Source organism: Alexandromys fortis, unplaced genomic scaffold (assembly GCF_014885135.2).
Source record: "Alexandromys fortis isolate MF-2015 unplaced genomic scaffold, M_Fortis_MF-2015_v1.1 scaffold_66, whole genome shotgun sequence".
Taxonomy (NCBI): Eukaryota; Metazoa; Chordata; class Mammalia; order Rodentia; family Cricetidae; genus Alexandromys; species Alexandromys fortis.
The window spans coordinates 5,521,930-5,541,059 of NW_026067950.1; the positions used below are offsets into that span (position 1 = coordinate 5,521,930).

A 19,130-nucleotide genomic window follows, 5' to 3' on the forward strand; every position below is an offset into this window, starting at 1 on the left:
AAGTTTTTCAGAGTTAACTTAATAGAGTTTCTTTCCTCCCTCCCTCCCTTCCTCCATCCCTCCCTCCCTCCTCTCTTCCTTACTTCTAAAATTAATTCTACAAGCCTTTGGCAACAGTTTCTATTGTACCACGTCCAGGGATGGGTTCTCGGTGCACAGGACACACACAGCGATCCTTGCCCCTTGTGACTAGTGACGTCAGGAGAAGGATGCTGGGGAGAAAGTACCAAACAGATGTGTAGTTTCAGTCTGTAACAGATGCCATAAGAATTGTCCAGATAGGGGAATCACAAGAGGGATCAGCTGAGAGGGGACGGAAGAGAGGGACATCATAGGCAGAGGAAGCCACAAGAAGCTGAGACACAAACCAGGGAGCTGTGCACACAGGCAGAGGCAGAAGACACAAGATCTTGCCAGGCTTTGGGTTCCACCCCAGACATAAAAGGGAGCTGCTTAAAGGCGAATCAGGAGTGCTCTACCTGTTTGTGTTTGCAAATACCTCAATTACTAAATGAAGGACAGATTTAAGAAGCTTTAAGAAAGAAAGCCAAGGGACCGGTTAGGAAGTAGGACTAGTAGGATGCTATCCTACTTTTTTTTTTTTTTTTTAAATCAGGGATTCTTGAAAAATCAAGTAGGAGGAACTTATATCAAAATCTGTCCAGTCACTGGCGAGCAAGGGGCATACTCATATCACCTGCAATGGTCTGGCAGGATACTGTTTATTTGTTTATAAGCTGGTTCGCCTGCTTCCTACCTGTCTTTCCTACTAAAAACCGTCTTTGATGTAGAAGCTGAGCCTCGTCTACTGTGGATTGCGAATACATATTTACTTTATATTGCTGAATTAAGGATGGCCTGAACATGAGCATGCACGATGGGCAGAGGCATCTACCTCTGAGAAGTAGGTGATGGTCTCAGGCCGTAGAGACCATCTACTGTTCATCAGTTTGTTTGGTCCTCTCCTCTAGAGCTATTTCTAACTTCCCCAACCCTAGCCTCAATTACTCCAGCACTGCTGGGCTGTGCGGCCTCTCAAAACAACTCTAATTGGTTTTTAGGTGATGGATTTGAGAGGAATGGATAGTTGGGTTTTTTTTTTCTACAGTAAAGCAAGAAAATGGCCTTCCATGGAAGCCCCAAATGTGCTATTTCCCCAACAGTTGATGGTAATTCAAACATCTTTCTCTACCTGAGAACCTCCGGTTCATTAAAGCCCAGAGTCAAGCCTAGAAAACTCTAGGCTCAGTCATCTCCCAGAGAGAGAGTGAAATGCAGGTCGGTCTTCCTTACCCAGCTTCCTCCTAGTCTACCCTGAGAAGCTCAACCCCTGTCTGACTCAGGACAGTCAAGGGGGCCTGGTGAAACTCCGTGGATCCCTCTCTGCGTTTCTGTTTCTCCTCTCTTCCTTGACTATATGTGAAATCCCTTCCACAAAGCATTTTTAAAAGCTGAACTAAGCAGATCATGTAACTCTTGGCGCATTTCAGTGGGTTGAGGTGGAGGCGGTGGTTGTTGTCATGGAGACGCTGGTAGAGAGAAGGGGGTAGAAAGGAGGCCATGGAAGACTATGCTCAACCCAGCTGCAGGTTTCTCCACTTTGCTCTAGGCGAGCCCTGCTTACCTCCAGCTGGGTGACTACAAGCACAGGCCAGAAACCTGCTGCCTGTCCCCCTCCCCCCACCCCGCCCCACTCCCGCAGCGACAAACTCAGGACCTCTGTCTCATGTGATTTATGGACTCTGATGTGTCTTGCCTTCTAATATGTGTACAACTCTTATATACAAAAGAACGTTTCCCTCAAAGGCTCATTCATGCAGGTTGTACGTTGTCTTCAAGTCGGTCAACGGAGGTGTTTGGCTATTTCCTGTTGACCATGTACAGCAAGTGCCTCGTCTACAAAGGTGATGTTATAACCAAAAGTTTTGAGAGGACGCAGCAGAGGGGGTATAGAAATGTCAACATCAAATTCCCCCAAATTGCTCACATATGGAAGAGATTAGTCAGACATACTTGGGGCTCACTGAAACTTCAGGCAGCCAAAAATTTTGTCATGATTGAGTAGCTGCGAACTAAAAACTTATTTCCCTTCTCAATGCCATTTTGCTACACATTTTAAATGAAGAAGTAAATTTGTGGTCCAGCAGGAGAAGCTTGCTGGCAGCGCACTAGAATTTACAGTCCCTGCCCACATTTCTCATCAGTGCTGTTTCTCAGATGACCGCACCTGCACCACGGGCATGCATTAGGAGAGACACTGCTAAGGGCCATACCTTTGCCGACACCTGCATGCTGTTTTCCTGCATGTTCATAATGGCTTCGGAGATCTTCACATCTATGGGATCCATGACGGACTCGATGTTGAATGGTCCTTCCAGTCGCTCTGCCACCAAGAGCATTGCATCTGGTAAAATACAAGCATGACACTTATTGTTATTATATTACAATGAAGCTATGCACTATTCTATCATAATAGAATGTGATTATATATTATATATTATTATATATTACAAGCATTTATTTGAGAATAGGACACTCTGGGTTTTTAACTTCCATTCAAACATGTATAGTCAAGTGGCTGAAAAAAAATAACCATTTACTCATAAGATTTTATGTATTCAAATAAAATGATGACTAAGTCTTAAAATCGTAATATACTTTACTTCATTTGAAGATTTAGGAATATTTCACATACATAGAACCACGCTTGAAGTATAAGAAAATCAGTTCAAAAGTAATATATTAAACATGTGTAATTATTCTCCATGAAATGAAAACAATGTTTGGTTAGCTATGAGCTACATTTTGACAATGGGTTTTGATCTGCATTATGGATTGCATCTCAAATCTCCAGATTATTTTTATGACATATGTTTTAAACAATAGGCCCCAGGTTGGTTTGACTGAGAAACACGGCCCCCTCCCATAGTCTCAGGCATTTGAACACCTGGTTCCTAGTTGGTCTATTTCAAGGAGGTGTGGCCTCACCGGAGGAAATATATCACTAGGGGTGCGAACTTGGGGAGCTCAAGGCCTTGCCTTCTTACCAGTTTGCTCTCGACTTCCCATTCCTAGCTCAAGATGTGACCTTGCAGTCCCCCCCCCCCCACATCTGCTTCCTATTGCCACGCCTCCCCTCCACGATGGGGGAAGCCCAAGCAAATCCTCCCTTCTACAAGTTGCTTCTGATTGTGTTGTTTTATTATAGGAACAGAGAAGAAACTGGCATAGGCCCCTGCTTGTGGAACCATTTTAAAGGCTGTGGAAGATGGAGGACTTTAGGCCTGGGTGGTGGAGAGTAGTGTCCGGGAGGAATTCTGAGATCTGCAGCAGCCTCTCTTCTGGCCTGAGTTCTCTGCTTACTGTCTGCATGAGGCCATGGGAGAGGCTGTTCCCCTAGCATGTCTTCCCACCACGATGAATTGAAATCCTCCTGAAACCATGAGCTGAGACAAGTTCTCTCTCACTAGGTGGCCTTTGTCAAGTACTTGCCTTCGGCGATGGGGAAAGAAGCTAACACAGCTTCTCTTCTTTGGGAAGGTGGAGAGAGCAGAATGTGGACGTGCTGACTGGTGGACTGGGACCCACAGACATCAAGGCCCAGCAGACGCGCACGGCCTAGTTGTCCATGGAAAGCAGTTTTGAAGTTTATAAGCGCAGTCATGTCCTTGCTTTGTGCTGTCACTCTACCCACAATGCCTTTCTATTTATGCTCCAAAAACACTCTCTAGAAGGGCAAGGACATTTTTCTTATTCGGTTTGAGAAACCGAGGCTTCTTTTGACACATATCCACGTGGTACACTCTTGAAAATGCACGCTCCGAGGGGCTGCTTCGAGTTAAATTGAGTCGCTATCAGTCGGGAAACTGGTGAGTGTGGCAGGGAGACGTGAGTTGCGTACTGGGGACCATTCTTCCCTGGGCCAACCAACCGGAAGTCTATCCTGGTGTTACCAGACACTGGCCCAGCCTCCCTTCGTGATAGCCAGAGCATGATTTCATAATCAGCTTTCTTTCTGGGACGTGGAACAGCCATCTTTCTGAGGGTGAGCATGTGGCTATGCTTAGCGTGGCTGAAGAACTAATCAGTTACGTGTAATTTAAAATAACCGTTTCAGGCCAACGGCTCCCACATTAAACCGCATAAGCTAGACTTTTAACTTAGACACTCAATAGATCTCAAGTTTTTTTTTAGCTGTTTAAGCTCTTAAAAACACATTTTAGAAGACATCCCCCCTTCCAGAACAATATACATTTATTAGACAATGCTCACAAAATGCAGAAAAGGAAACGAAGAAGACTAATATGCCCATAACCCCACTTCCCAGAACAATACCGTGAGCACCGTGGTAGATGCCCTATTTTTTTCTCTGTGCATGAATATTTTAAGCACACAATGAAATATACTGTGTATATATCATATAATCTGCTTTCTAAATGTAATATATTATTAATGCAAAATGCTGTTTATAGTTAGCTGTTTTACAGTGTGATGTGAGGAAACTGAATTTCATTTTTACTGCACACCCAACCATGCTCAACCCACGTCTAACATCAAAACATTCGCAGGGTTGGAAAGGAGCAATGAATTAGGCTGTGGAGAAACATTTTATGAGGAGTTTTTTTTTTTTAAATATAGAAGATGTAGAACTATCTGGAAAGTAAAGACTCATGTTTTTAAAGAGCCCCGGGCTTTATAAACAGTATCCACTCTTAGTGTTACCAACTGTTTTTATTTCTGCAATATCTCATAAGAGTCCCCGCTGTATTCCTTGGGAAATGGGGAGGAGTTAGCCCTTCGGGGCAGAACTGGGAGCAGAAAGAGGTTCCAGCCATGCCCCTCAGCTCCAGACTCTAGCCTACATGTTCTTCAGGGAGCAGAATATACCATGAATGACATCACAAAAAGAAGCCCTGCAGTTTTTTTCTGGTATTTTCCTTAGATAACACAGATTCACCTGCATATGCCATGGGTCGTTTCACAAAGCAGATATTTCACAAGACCTTAATGACCTAATTATCAATTAAGTGAAAAAAATGCCTGCTATGTCACTGTAACAGGTCACTGTGAAATCCATTTTCTCCTTTGTGAGTCTGAGGGGCAGTTACATGTCTGAGAGCTCATTGTTCCTTCTCTGCTTATATTTGTTTTATGTTCTTATCAAAACCAATCTCCCCCATCAAAAAAATTGGCAGCAGGTTTTCTGGTGGAGATTAACTACTCCAGATAGCTAGAACCCAAAAGAAAGGTTCTTGTATGGGAAATGTATTGGAACCATGGAGAGACTTAAAAATAAAATTAAAGAAAAAGATAACTATGGGCTATTTAACTGTGTGCTTTATATGTTTCCTTGCATGATCATTATCCAGTACATTGATCTGTCTCAATATATGTTTCCATCATAAGCAAAAAAATAACATTGCTCATAAAAAAAGTCTGTATGAAAAAGGACAAGATTTTCGATTGTATACTAAGACATAACATGGAGTCTAAATGGCATTGGCTAAAATCTCTTTAGGAGGTTTCTTATTGTCGGCCATAAATTTGAGAGGGAGTAAGGGGTGCACGTGGTAGGAGGCGGAAGGAAGGAAAGGCAGGGGGAAATAATTTACATTTTCATAAGTTTTTCTTTTCTTCTTGATTGAAGTAAAGCTTCTTCTGTGAGCCCGCCCCTCTACAGGTCAGGGAAGAAGCCCATCTCTTCACAATTGCCATTTAGTTCTTTTTCAATTGAGCTTCTCAGATTTTCCTATTGATAAAAAGAACTTTCTTTTTTAAGAAATGAAGAAAACCTGACCTTTTCTGATAGAAACCTTCAATCTTCCCTAGTTTTTAAAAACTTCTACTACTATGGTCTTCACTATGCAAATATTTTATTTTTGTACAATAAAATTTGTCAGTTATTAAAACTTTTTTTTAATCTCTGCCATAGATTACCTAGCTTTTCTCCATCTGAAGTTCACCTCCATGTTCACCTTACTGTTATCGAACATAGGTTATGCACTTCCCCACCTCTCATACGAACTGTCCCTTGTCCCTTCTTTCTAGAACACTCTCTCAGAGGTATTGGCACAGTATGCCATCCTGCTTTCTCTAGGCTTCTATCAAATGCAACTTCCTAAAGCAGCTTCTTTTAACTCTATGAAACCCCAGTTATTCTGACCTTGTCTCTATCCTGTGCTGGCTAATCCCTGTCTGCTCCATCACGTGAATATTTGTTATTACCACCCTTTTCCTTTACCATGTTATCTTCAAAAAAACAGGGCTTCCATAGTCTTTTGTTTTACTTGGTTAGCTCTTAGAATATGGTGTGTGTGTTATGTGTGTGTATGTGTTGTGTGTGTGTCTGTGTTGTCTATGTGTTGTGTGTGTTGTGTGCATGTGTTGTTGTGTGTGTATGCATTGTGTGTATGTGTTGTGTGTGTGTGTGTATTTTGAGGAAGCGGGTGTGGAGCCATGGCCATGAGTTACAGCCAGAGGATAACGTTATGAAGTCAGTTCTCTTCCTCCATCTTCTTGTGGCTTCTGCGGATTGAACTCAGGTTGCCAGAACTGATTTTGGTGCATAGATTTAGAGGGTTTCAGTCCACGGTGGTGGGGAAGACCTAGCAGAGAGGCGGCTCAGTTTATGGCAGTGGGAGTAAGTGGCAGAGGCTTCTCAGGCCAGGAAGCAGAGTACGACAGGAAGCAGGAATAGGGTCCATCCTTCACAGGCTTGCCTTAGTAACCTACTCCATAGGGCTTTCCGGAATCCTCCAAGATAACACTACCATCTGCGGAACAATTTTTAAAACAAAAGTCTTTGGGGGTACCTCTCAGACCCAAACCATAATGAGACAAGACATCGTCTGTCATCTGTTCTGTTTATTGTCCCAAACTCTGCAACAGGGTGTTTAGCTGTCACTGCCTGTGGGTTTTATGTCCACAGATTCAACCAACCTCAGATGGGAAGTCTTTTTTAAGAATTTGCATATTCCTCAACATGTGCAGACTTTCTTCCCCCCTCATTACTTGCTAAGTGATACAGTGTAACAACTTGTTTGCATAACATTTACATTGCATTAGATATTGTGAGTGAACTGGAGGAAGGGAGGGCGTTTGTAGGTTACATGCAAATGTGCGTGCTTCCATAAGGGCCCTGGGCACCTGCGGAGCCTGGCACCCGAGGGGTCCTGGATTCTGACCCCGTGAACACAGGGATGTGACTGTGCCTGGTGTCTGAGACGTATTTAGTGAACATTGGTTAAGTGAGCAATGGTACAACTTTTTAAAAAAAAAATCTGTATTTTCTTCTAGAAACCTAATAAAAGCTTTCTACTTCACCTTTCCACCCTAAAACTTCCCCTCCATCTCCCCCTTCCGCATGTACAGCTACAAATACCTGTGAAATTTTATTAGCAGTGGCTATAGGATAAATGGACCCTGGGTGGCTTTTGACACGTTCTAACATAGATGAAGAGTTTGGGTGGGAACTTAAAATCATATTGTACTTTTTTTTTTATTAGGCAGAAATAACTTTTTAGTTCTTCGAGCTTGAAATTGAAAAGCTGGACTGGTTTTGTCCCTGCTGAAGGTTATTGCTAGGTTAACTCTACTGCCCCTCCCAAAGAATGTGGATATTTTTGGCTGGGTCAAGAAAGTTTGTTTCCGCTGCTTTTCAAGACTCCATGTTAGCCACTAACTTTCAAAATAATTTCTGCAATGAATGTCAGCTCTGTTTCTTCCTTGTAATTTGTCTGCAGTCAGCAAACAGCAAATTGGCAAGCAAGCCAGCACCATAAAAATACCTTGAGGAAGGATCGGACCCTGACAGCAATCGGGTTTAACTAAAGAAATCGTGGGACCACAAAGGAAGGTAAACAATCAAGAATGAACGCGAAGCAACTAAATACAATTTAGAACTCGGCACAGATGATCAGATTCAACAACAACAACAAAACCAGGAGCAACCCAGAAACATTACAATAACGAAAGGACTGAAGCCAAAGAGAGATTTTAATGAAAATAACTGTTTACTCTGAAACCAAATTCGGGAGGAAAGAACAAATATAAAATCTAATTTAATCGGAAGCCAGCACAAACAAGAGGCTTATTTTGCTTTGACACTGAAAAAGAAAATGCAAATCAAGGGAGGGAATAATTCACCAGTTGTCCTTGCACAGTACAAAAATCAGAATCCACAGGACACTTTCCAGGCAGTCCCTTTTCAGAAGCATGATACATTGTATTTCATAAAAATATAATATATTCATGTAAACTCTGCCTCTCTGCTATTTTACACTTTGGAAGCATTTAGTTACATCACAAGACACAAAGAACATTTAGTTACATCATAAGACACAAAGACACAAAGAATAAGCAAATCACTAACTTGAGGGACATCAAAGTGTCTGCTATGAACTGTGACTCTTCATTTAAAATTTTAGGACTTATTTTCCATATGAATAAATTGTTATGTAATTTGAGTCTTGAATTGTCCAAGTAATTCACAGCAACCCCCAGTTTCTGCTTTGAGGATGAATGACGGACCTTAAGGGGCACAGACCTCCCTGAGAGAAGAACCGTCTATCTGAAGCTTCGTTAGGAGCTCCCGTGGACTCATTTAGAACAAGCAATTGGTCATTGGTTGGTAAATGGGAACCCCCAAGAAGGGAAGAAGCTCCTTTGATGGAGACAGTGGAGCTTGAACCAACTTACTGGTCACTCTCACTTGATCCTCCAATGCCTAGAGCTTCATTTACTGATGGGCATTGCTATTTTAAAAGGCAAAATTTTAAAAGGCTCAAGAGAAAATATTTTTACACACACACACACACACACACACAACACACACACATTTCAATCAACTTCTTCTCAAGCTTTCCTTGGTAACACAGGAGTTACCACATGGGCATCACAATCCAGTATAGTCCTTCATACAGTACCAAACACACACATTGCTGTTCATGCCTCAGGACCATGTGTGGTACCCCTGAACTTCTATGAATCCCAAACACCTTGGGTGGATTCTGTGTTATGTCAGGGAGGTAGTCAGTGGGTAGGAGGTGTGATTTTGAGATGTGTGTGAGGCCAGAGGGCAGATGGCACCAGTCATAGACTTTGATTCTGGGCACCTTCTTACTCTCCACTGGCGTTACTATTCTTTTCTGCTCCCCCTTATGAGGATGCTCCCTGCTCTGCTGTGAGAATTTAGTGCAGCACAGGCGTGGAACACAGAAAGTGATTGGGAATCTATGATTATTACACTCTGTTTCATTCTTGGTTTTCTTAAGACAGGGTTTCACCTTGTAGCCCAGGATGGCTTGGAATTCACACTGGATCCCAGGCTGGCCTTGCCCTCTTGGCAATCTTCTTGCCTGAGAATAACATCTTTCAAATGACAATTATCCCTTCACCCCGTGTGTGTGTGTGTTTGTGCGCGCGCGTGTGTATGTGTGTGTGTGCGCGTGTGTGCGCGCGAGTGCCTGCTTGTACTGTGAGTCTGGTGTGGGGGTCAGAAGACAACGTTAGGGGAGTTCTTCTCTCCTATTGTGTAGATTCTGACATCATGATGCTTGGTGACATAAATAAGTCTACAGGGCGAGTTACCCAGGTGGTTCTTCCAATCTGTTGTTGGTGTTTTGAAGTAAAGTCGCACTCTGTTTTCCAGTCATAATTCGAACTCCCTACATTGGCCAGACCGGCCTCAAACTCCCAGCGCTATCCGTGCTCCAGCCCCCTGAGTACTGGATTACAGGTGTGAGCTTCCACAGCTAGGTCGGTATCAAATCAGTGTAGGCAGAAAATTCCTTTTTTCTTTCTTTTTTCAACTGAGTTAATTTTGAAGGTTGGAGTTAATCAGCATTCCTGAAGCCACAAAACCTTCCTGCAAAAGGACAGTAATGCCTTTGTGTTCTAGATGGCAAAGCCAAATCACAGAGATCTTGGGGGCCTCCTCAGTCTGACATGCAGGCAGTGCTGGCTGCTGGCTGTCCCGCAGCCCTTCTCCCACACACTGCCCTTTCTCTGTCTTCTTGGTCTGCTATCAGAAAACATTCCCAAGTGTCACTAAAGTGCAAAAGTCTCAACTTCCTGCCTGCCTATCACACTCAAACAATTCTCCTCTTTGTCCCTCCATTGCCCCATACTCTGCCTGCGTGTCCCACTGAAGTAATTCTTTTCTTCATCCCTCCATTGCCCCAAAAGTTAATAAAGCAAAGCAGCCCAAGAGGCCATTTATTCCTGAAGTATAAGTACTTGCAACCTGCCAAGGAATGGATGACAAATCTCTCTCAGAACCAATAAAAAATAAACAAATGAAAAGTCAGGTGTGCGGTCAGAATTCCCCACTGGGTGCAGAGTGATTAGAAGGTGAAGGAGTGAGCAATGGGGCCTTTTCCTCCTGCTTGTGTGTGCTCGTATTATTAAAGAAATAGATTATTTTTTATTATTTTGTTGCTTAGTGCCATTTGAACCAAAATGAAAAATATTTTTAAATGGCTATGTGTCCTCTATCTATGGGTCACCAAACCCAGAAGAAAGTGACCGATGGCTTAAAAACAGGGAGAAGAAACAAACAAACAAACAAACAAACAAACAAACAAACAAAAACTCCAAACAGAACTCATGTCCTGAGGTTGTGACTTCATCTCAGACTCACTGCGTGAAATGACAGGATGGCCTTTGTTACTTCCTGCCTTATACCTCTGGCGTAAAGTGGTCTCCAAAGTATTCCACGTGGAGACGAAGATCCCCTTCCAATCAGCGGGAGAGAGGGGAAGAGACGGGCAGGAGAGCACCAAGGCACAAGGGTGCTTATTTTCAAGAGGCCTTGGAATGGCCCCGTAGCTTTAGGTCATAGAGATTCATTTTATTTTTCCAACTGAAGAGGAAGCAGCCGTTATTTCCTTCAGTGGCTGTGGAAACTACAAGTCTGCAGGTGAAATAACTTGTCCAAAGTGTTATGGCTGGGCATTGTTAGGGTGGGCCTGGTCGGGATAGGCAGGAACTACCCTGCATTAAACCAGGGGATTGTCTGCATTGGGCAGTTTAGCCTAGGAATCCTTCTTGAGTCTCAGGTGTGTGTGGTGTGTGTGTGTGTGTGTGTGTGTGTGTTTAATCAGGGTGAGTTAGGAAAACCACTGCTTGCTCCAGGAAACCATATATAACTCACTCTGGCTGGGCATGATAGCACATGTCTGCCATTCCAGTACCAGAGAGACTGAGGTGGGAGGATCAGAAGTTCAAGGCCAGTTTAGCCCACACGGTGGGACCCGGTTTTTGAGAAAAACAGAGCAAAAATTTACATCCCTGGCCATGCTCCTTTATCAGCGAAGACGCCTGGGAGCTCAAGCCGGCTGCTTTCACAGGGTGCATGATGAGGACCGAGATTTCCCACGTCTCCTTTTACTACTCAGATCTTCTAGACTGAGTGCTGGAAAGTAACTTTGATGATTGTGAAAATTCAGTGTCACATTCTAGATTTTGAAGGTGGTTGTGACTGGGGGAGGGAACAAATAGGGGACACCTGCTACAGTATGAAGGGTAACTTCATATGCTTATTTTTGAGAGACATACTTCAACTACTCTCTTAGGAGATTTCTTTAATTTCAAAGCATTTTGCAACTTTTTTTTTTTTTTTTGGCAAAACAAAAAGGAAAGAGATAGTCAAGGAAGAGAAGGAAATACCATCTGCCATTTATCAATACAAAAATGAACACAGGGAATGTTTCGGGCGACGCCTTTCTAGCTGTCAATTCTCGGGTACATACATGAAGCTCGGGTCACATAAGCAGTTTTAACCCTTTATTTCCAGTGCAACAGCATATATATAGTTCGATATCCCAGGCTCACTCTTTGAAAACATACTCTTTACCAGTTATGTGAGATTTCATGTCATGAGTGTATCAGATTTTATGTTATCAGTCTTAGAATTTTAATTACATGTTCATTTATTCATTTTGTGTGCATTCATAGGAGAACACGCTACGGTGTGCATGGGGAGTGGGGGACAAGTTGCGGGAAATGGAGCCGTGAATGGCTCTTCCCACTGTGAGAGTCCCAGGCTCAGACTCAGGCTAACGGGGTTGACGGCAGGACCCTTTATCCACTGGGCTATCTTGATGTCACATCATTGTTTTATTGATGCTTCTTAGATTCACAGATATGAACCAGTATTAAAGATTCTCCCTATCTCTGATCTGTCGCTATTCGTGATTAGCTACTTAAGATAGATTCCTTTACATCTCATAATTTATTCATCTGAGAACTAAGTATAGCAAGTGCTCATTTTTATTAATAAACAGGAAAGGTTCAAACTTACACTTTATATGGAATTTTAATAGGGATATAAATGGAGGTAAAAGAACATATCTGGGTCCCTGTCCTTTTACAGACTTAAACTTGTAAGGTAGCTGTTTTAGTAGATGGTCTGTATTTCATTGTAAACTTAGAACTGGAAATGAATTGCTTCCTTGTGTTTAAATGTTTTAGGCTCTGGTACTCAGACCCAGACTCATACATATGGTAACAGAACCATCCATTCCCACTTGCTAATTTAAATGTTTGGATTTTTTTATATATTTTTTTTTTAATTTATTTTTTTATTGAAAATTTCCACCTCATCCCCTCCTCCCACTTCCCTCCCCTCCCCCCACCCCCTTCCTCCGCCTCTCTAGTCCAAGGGGCAATCAAGGTTTCCTACCCTATAGGAAGTCCAAGGTCATCCCTGTTTCCTTCAGGTCCAGGAAGGTGAGCATCCAAACAGACTAGGCTCCCACAAAACCTGTCCATACGGTAGAATCAAAACCCAGCACAATTGTCCTTGTCTTCTCCGTCAGCCTCCACCTTCAGCCACATTCAGAGAGTCCAGTTTGATCACATGCTCCATCAGTTCCAGTCCAACTGGCCTTAATGATCTCCCATTAGATCAGTCCCTCAATCTCAGTGGGTGGACGCACCGCTCGTGGTCATATAGGAACATTGATGCCTAAGTCACTCTAATAAAAAGTAGCAGGCATAAATATATGTATTGGAACATGTTGATTATATACGGACATATGTTTTGGTCTGTGTTCGATTTATTGTTTGCCTACTTTTCCAGGCTGCCATCTGCAGAATCAAACCCAAGATGATTTATCAAAGACAAACATTCCTTGTAGACCTTCATCTTGGCTATGCATCAGTTGCAAGTGTGTGTCTTAAACACACATTTCCATTGCAGAATAATAATAATAATAAATTCAGAATGTTAAGTCCTTTACCTTTTGCAAGCAATTTTCTGTCCAACAAGGCAGAGTACAGTATATTCCTTTAAAGTTAATTATTGAATTATTAACAATAATAACCTTCCACTCAAGTGAGCCTGAAGGGAATTTTGAAGAAGTTTATAAGCATGGCTTGCTATTTGCTGATCTCTAATCTGTGGAATGCAAGCAGATGCAAAGCAAGAGTAAACTGGGTTTTGTGAATTGCAGTTCTGCTTTCAGGTTTGTTTCATTTGCTTATCCAACAGATTTAGCTAGCCCAGGCTGGCCTCAGACACACTATGAAGCTGAGAATAACATTGATATTATTGTCTTCCTATATCCAAGGGTAATGGCTTTATGTGGTTCTGAGGATCCAAGCCCGAGCTTTTTTTCATGCTATATAAATATAATATCAAATAAACTACATCTCCAGCTTTTTCAATGGCTCCAAAAAAGAATTTTAATTATACAGAAATGATAATTATTCTGTCAAAAGCAAGTATACTAACAAGTTTATGGCTTAACCTCAAGATAGATTTAACATAAACAGTAACTAATACTATCCACTAAACCTAAGTAATAATTTAGGAAGTGAATTGTCAACTGACTTTCTACTCAACACTGCTGCTGCCAAATGTTTGGATTTGTAAACATCTCACAGGTCAAGCGACTATATGAGAAGCTTGGGTGAGCTAGAGGAGACCAAGGCAGCACCAAGAGCACTCGCTAAAGCACATAAACAAGGGTCCTAAAAAAGCCAAAAGAGAGTAGGTACGGGTAAGACGATCGATGGGCCAGGCCCAAGCAGAGAAACAAAGTTAAATGGAGATAATTAATAATCAGAGTCCTGGAAATTCGTGCAGCGGACAAGGGAAGCGAGAAGACAAGCAGGTACAAGCTGTGTGACGAGAGAACACACAACGGGACGGATGCTGGTGGAGGCAGAAGAGCTGTGGCGGCTGGGTCGTGCCACGCAGACACTATGCGCTTCCTGTCCACATTGGTCTTGGCAGTGCTGAAGCCCAGACATCTGTCAACAAGTGAACGGATGAGGAAAATGTAGTATACATATGCACTGGGGTTTTATCCAGCCATAAGGAAGAACTCGATTATGTGGTTTGTAGGAAATCAGGTGCAACTGGAGTTCAAGATATTAAACAGAACAACAAAAGACAAATGTCTCTTGCCCTCTCTCATATGTGGGTCCTAAAGTTTATACGGACGCACACACAACTTGAAAGCAAGGGTGAAACTCCAGGAAGAAAGGGGACCAGAGTGTGTTTGGGGGGGGCGCAGCAGAGGGAATGGATAGGAACATGGTCAAGTACATGATATCCTTGGCTGAAGTTTGCTTTATGGAACCCACCATGACATACAATGACATATATAAGTAAAATGTTTGAAGAATCGTATTAAAGTAAGTGAAATGCTATATAAACAGATAGGTTTTGGGGATGTCCATCCTCTGGTTTGCAATCTGCAGGCATTGTAGGGTAGCTATGAGTGAGACCCAACATAGTATCACACAGACTTACAAATTCCTGCCATCCACCCTTTAAAACTCCATCGAACATCTCTTTTGAGTGTGAAGTTCGCAAATGGGAGAGTCAGCTCCCGATGTCAGAAGGTTGTACACACCTGAGAGACCTAAGACAAGCTGTGACGTGGAAACAGCTTGGAGATGCACCAGTCCCCCGGGGAATAGCAGCGTGTGCTGGGCAGGGCTGGCAGGAAGCACGGCCTGTCCCGCTGGCCACATGGTAGTGCTGGTTGACCCCTACTTCTGCCCTGCTTTTGGAGTAGACAGTCATGAAGACCTAGAGGATCACCTGAAAATCCTTAGGCATGTTCCAAAGCAAACACGTGGCTCCCTTATTTGTAGGGACCACCAGTTGCCAGCTCCTTCCTACGGACCTATGGGGTGCAGGAGACATAGTGTCCATCCAACCCTCCCCACACCAACAGGCTGATGGCGATTCTTAGCCTCCACATATCCACTCGTCCCCCACAAACAACAGAGCCAGAGGCCCACGCAGGACAAAACTTCCACATTTTAGTATAGTATTTTAATACTGTATCTCTGCCTTTAAACCTTCAGAAAAATATTTAGGTATCCATGCACAAATGCCATGAAAAAAAAAAGCACAAAAATGCTCGCAGAGTGAATCAAAGCATCACGCAGTATTGACAGACGTCCCCCAGTGAGATCAGTGCCATTTCTGTCAGCCAGACAAAACAGCCTGTGCCGACGGACTTCCCTGATGGTTTCCTGTAACATCTCCTTTTTTTCTCGGTGTACCTTGTAAAAATCTTAAGATAAAGGGATAAAGGATGTTGATTGACTTATAGTATAAATAGAGAAAAATCAGAATATCTACAAGTTGATGGTAGGATCAACTCCAAAAATTGGTTTCCAGTGTCTTCCACATCTGTATTCTCTCCTAGTTTCTAGAAACATGTGCCAAGAGATTTCTGTTAATACACCAGAATTAACCATAAGAACCTTAAGTCACCTTTGGGTATCCAAAGATCGATGGTACCATTGTTTTTCAAAGCAAACATGTATCTTGGCAAGAGACTATTAAAAAGAAAGGCAACAGTGAATTTGACTAGAGAAAGACATAAGAAGAATTAATTTAAAAGAAAAGTCAGGATGATGTATCTTAGGAAATATATTGCTTCATGTTCTCTGTATTGCGTTCCTTAAATACTGCATGTAATACATCAATAAATTTACACAATGATTTAATTTAAAGCCTGGGTAGCCCTGGATTCTGTAGTGAGGACCTATTTGCTTACCCAAAGTGTCTCTTGGAACCACAAAGTATCATTTTGAATGTTACTGGCAGATGTGCTGGAAGATACTTCGTGTAATAATTTTCTGTTCTGCCTAAGCAGAGTTTCAGACCTGGGCTGGAAGCTGCAGCTTAGCAACCCCATTGGCCTCTCCACCGCTGGCCGCTTAACTTCATCTGCTTCTAATTTTTTGCCTTTCATATTTTTTCTACACCTATCTCCAGGTGCCTTCAGGAAACAGGTCCATTCTGAATATCTCACAGAAATAGGCTGCAGCGGGGGAAGGCCTCTCCGTTTAGAAAGCTCCTACATGCACACCTGAAAGGAAGGTTCATTGAGCAACATTATCTTGCGTTTCTACGGGAGCACAAATGCTTCTTCCGCCAAGCACTTAACATAACAAAATTGCCTCGCTTCTCACAGCGAAGCCGCCACCTTTAGAGAGGCGCACGGAGCTGTTTTTCACGATGGAGCAACACTTCAGGTGGAACAAGAAATGAAGAAGAATTCTGTGCCGAGTGGACATGGCAGGGGAATTTAAGAAGCCAGAATAAATTTACTTACTTGGCATTGGGTCAGAACCCTGGGACCAACAACTGTACAGAGGCTGGACCAGTCTGAATAGGGCTGCTGGTTACTTATTGAATAAACCTATTCTGTTGCTTGGCAGAAAGGCATGTGTACACTGTGGATATCACAAATCCATCTTTTGTTTATGTTTATGTATGTATATATTTGTTATGTAGAAACCTTAATAATAATTTTTTTATCCAGAAAATGGATATTTATTGCTCAAAATGCGTATTGCATTGGAAACACAGACCAACTTTATTCGATGTATTTTTAAGCTGGTCTGTGTTTTGCTGTTCCCACACCAATAAATCAAGCCTAGTATCTCAGGAACTGGTGCTTTCTGAACATTATCACAAAATAATTCTTTTTTGAACAAACCATTTCTTTGCGATTTCTCCTAAATTTTCACCCCTCCTTCTAAACCGATGCCTACGTGAGGAAGACTTGGTCTAGACTTCAATTTTTGTTACTCCAGAGATGAAAGGGACACCATAATGATTTTTTATTTGTAAATAATTATTTTATTGGTGTTTAATAATTGTGTAACAAGTGGGTTTCATTATGACACTTCTATATACGTATATAATGTAGTTCGATCGTATTCACTTCCTCTATTAACACTTCTTGATCTAATTTAAATTAAAATGTGAATAAATAAATATGTAGAAAATTTAAAAAGGCAGCAAAGAATCTTAAAGCTTAAGACAACAACAACATTGTGACTCACCCCTCATCGAGAAAATTTTCTTTACAAAAAAGAATGGTCTTTACGAAAGATCATTACAGAACCCACACCCCATACAAACGCAGAGTTGTGCTGCGCAGCTCGGCTGGACACAACCACAAATCAGGTCCCGACCTAGGGTACAGAAAACACTGTGGAAGCGGGGAGGAGAGACTGAGAGAGCCAACTGCTCAGGGAGTTTGCTGGGGGGCTGCGTCTCCTAGGAACGTGGGGTGCTGGAGCGTGGGAGGTGCTAGAGCATGGGAGAGCCATGACTGAACTCCAGTCTCCTTTCCAGTGATGAGGTCTTGGGGACAGTGGCATGTTGCCATGAGAAAACCATAGTGGTGATGAGACAGCTTCAACTTCAAATGACAGATACACACACACACACACACACACACACACACACACACCAAGGATACAGCTGTGTGGTGTCATCAAAGCTAGAGACGTGTATCTTCGTCTCCTGCCAGCATCTTTTATTAATTTAAAGCTGACTCTACATTGCTTGGTGCATGTTTTTAAAGCGTCCCAGACCGTGAATTTCAGAGATGCCTTCTCTGCCACGGCTCGGCACTCTGTGGAACTTGAACTTCACACAAATAAGGGGGCTGTGGGATTGTGGGAAGTAGGGATTGTTTGGGGGCTAAGAGCCAGAGCCCTTCTGCAGTGACTCTGGGAAGGGGCCGCTGCACTCCCTTAAGGCCATGTGTGTTTGAGATGCCTCACATCTGAATGACCGCTGTGAGTAACCTATTTATTATTTTGACATTGCACCAAAACCACAAGGGAAGAGCCATTTTCTCTGCTTCTGTCTGGCTTGGTTAACCACGCTTTCAGGGCAGAAAAAGACAAACTGATTGAAGGCAGAGGCACGGGAGGATTGGAACCTTCCATCCGGCCCTCAGAGCAATATTTCTAGGTGCTGTTGTCTCCCCTTTTAATCAATTAGTGCTTTGGAAAGGTCACTGTGGAATAACTGGATGTGAAAGCCAGCAGAGGATTAATTGTAGAGTAACTGTTAAGTAAATGGTTGCTATTTTAAATATTTATATCTGTAAATGGAAATCGTGTCCCCATCCTCTGATTCCTACTTAAACCTTTTGCTCTAGTTTGCTCTCTGTTGCTCTGATAAACGCCCAGGAGCCCCTGGAGAGAAAGGGGTTATTTCCTCTGTCTTAGCGCTTGCCAGGCCATCATCAAAGGGCGCCAAAGCAGCAACTCAGAGTAGGCGCCTGCAGCAGCCCCTGAAGCAAAGACCAGCCATGGAGGGATGCTGTAGGCGGGCTTACTTCCCTTGGCTTGCTCAGTTCCCTTTCTTATCTGAGTCCAGCCCATCTCACCAGGGAAGGCATTGGCTACAGTGGAGCGGGCCCACCTATGCCTATCATGAGACTACCCCACAGGCCAAAGTGAAGGAGGCAGTTCTTCAACGGAGATTCCTCTTCTAAGCTAGATCTAGGTTTCTGCCATAAAAACTATCCAGCAGCACATTTTTTCTGTACTAACAGGGAGAGATTCCCACAGTGTACCAATTCCTCCCCCCAAACGTTCAACGCTCCAGGCGGCCTGCTCCTCCTTTCTTCACCAACAGAGCTACCCTGTGAGCCTCACTCTAGAAATCTGTAGGATGGGATGCCGAGGGGGTTAGGACAACAACACGGCAAAGAAGCGCAGTACTTGTCTCGCAGTCAGCGCCCGGAAATACTTCCCATTTCCTCTTCACGTGTTGTTACAACAGCCACGTATCTAGGCATAGACGTGGGCTATTTTAATTACCCATATCTGGCATATTCTAAAGTATTTTA

The 19,130-nt window shown here is 42.9% G+C and overlaps 1 protein-coding gene across 2 annotated transcripts in view; it reads right to left on the reverse strand.

Moving 5' to 3' along the window:
• The window catches only part of Gpc6 (glypican 6), a 951,185-nt gene that overhangs the window by 99,062 nt on the left and 832,993 nt on the right, over positions 1-19,130 (reverse strand). For both annotated transcript variants that reach the window (XM_050150388.1, XM_050150389.1), the window contains one exon: positions 2,274-2,404. In XM_050150388.1, coding sequence (XP_050006345.1) covers positions 2,274-2,404 — 131 coding nt within the window. The remainder of the gene's footprint in view (positions 1-2,273; positions 2,405-19,130) is intronic.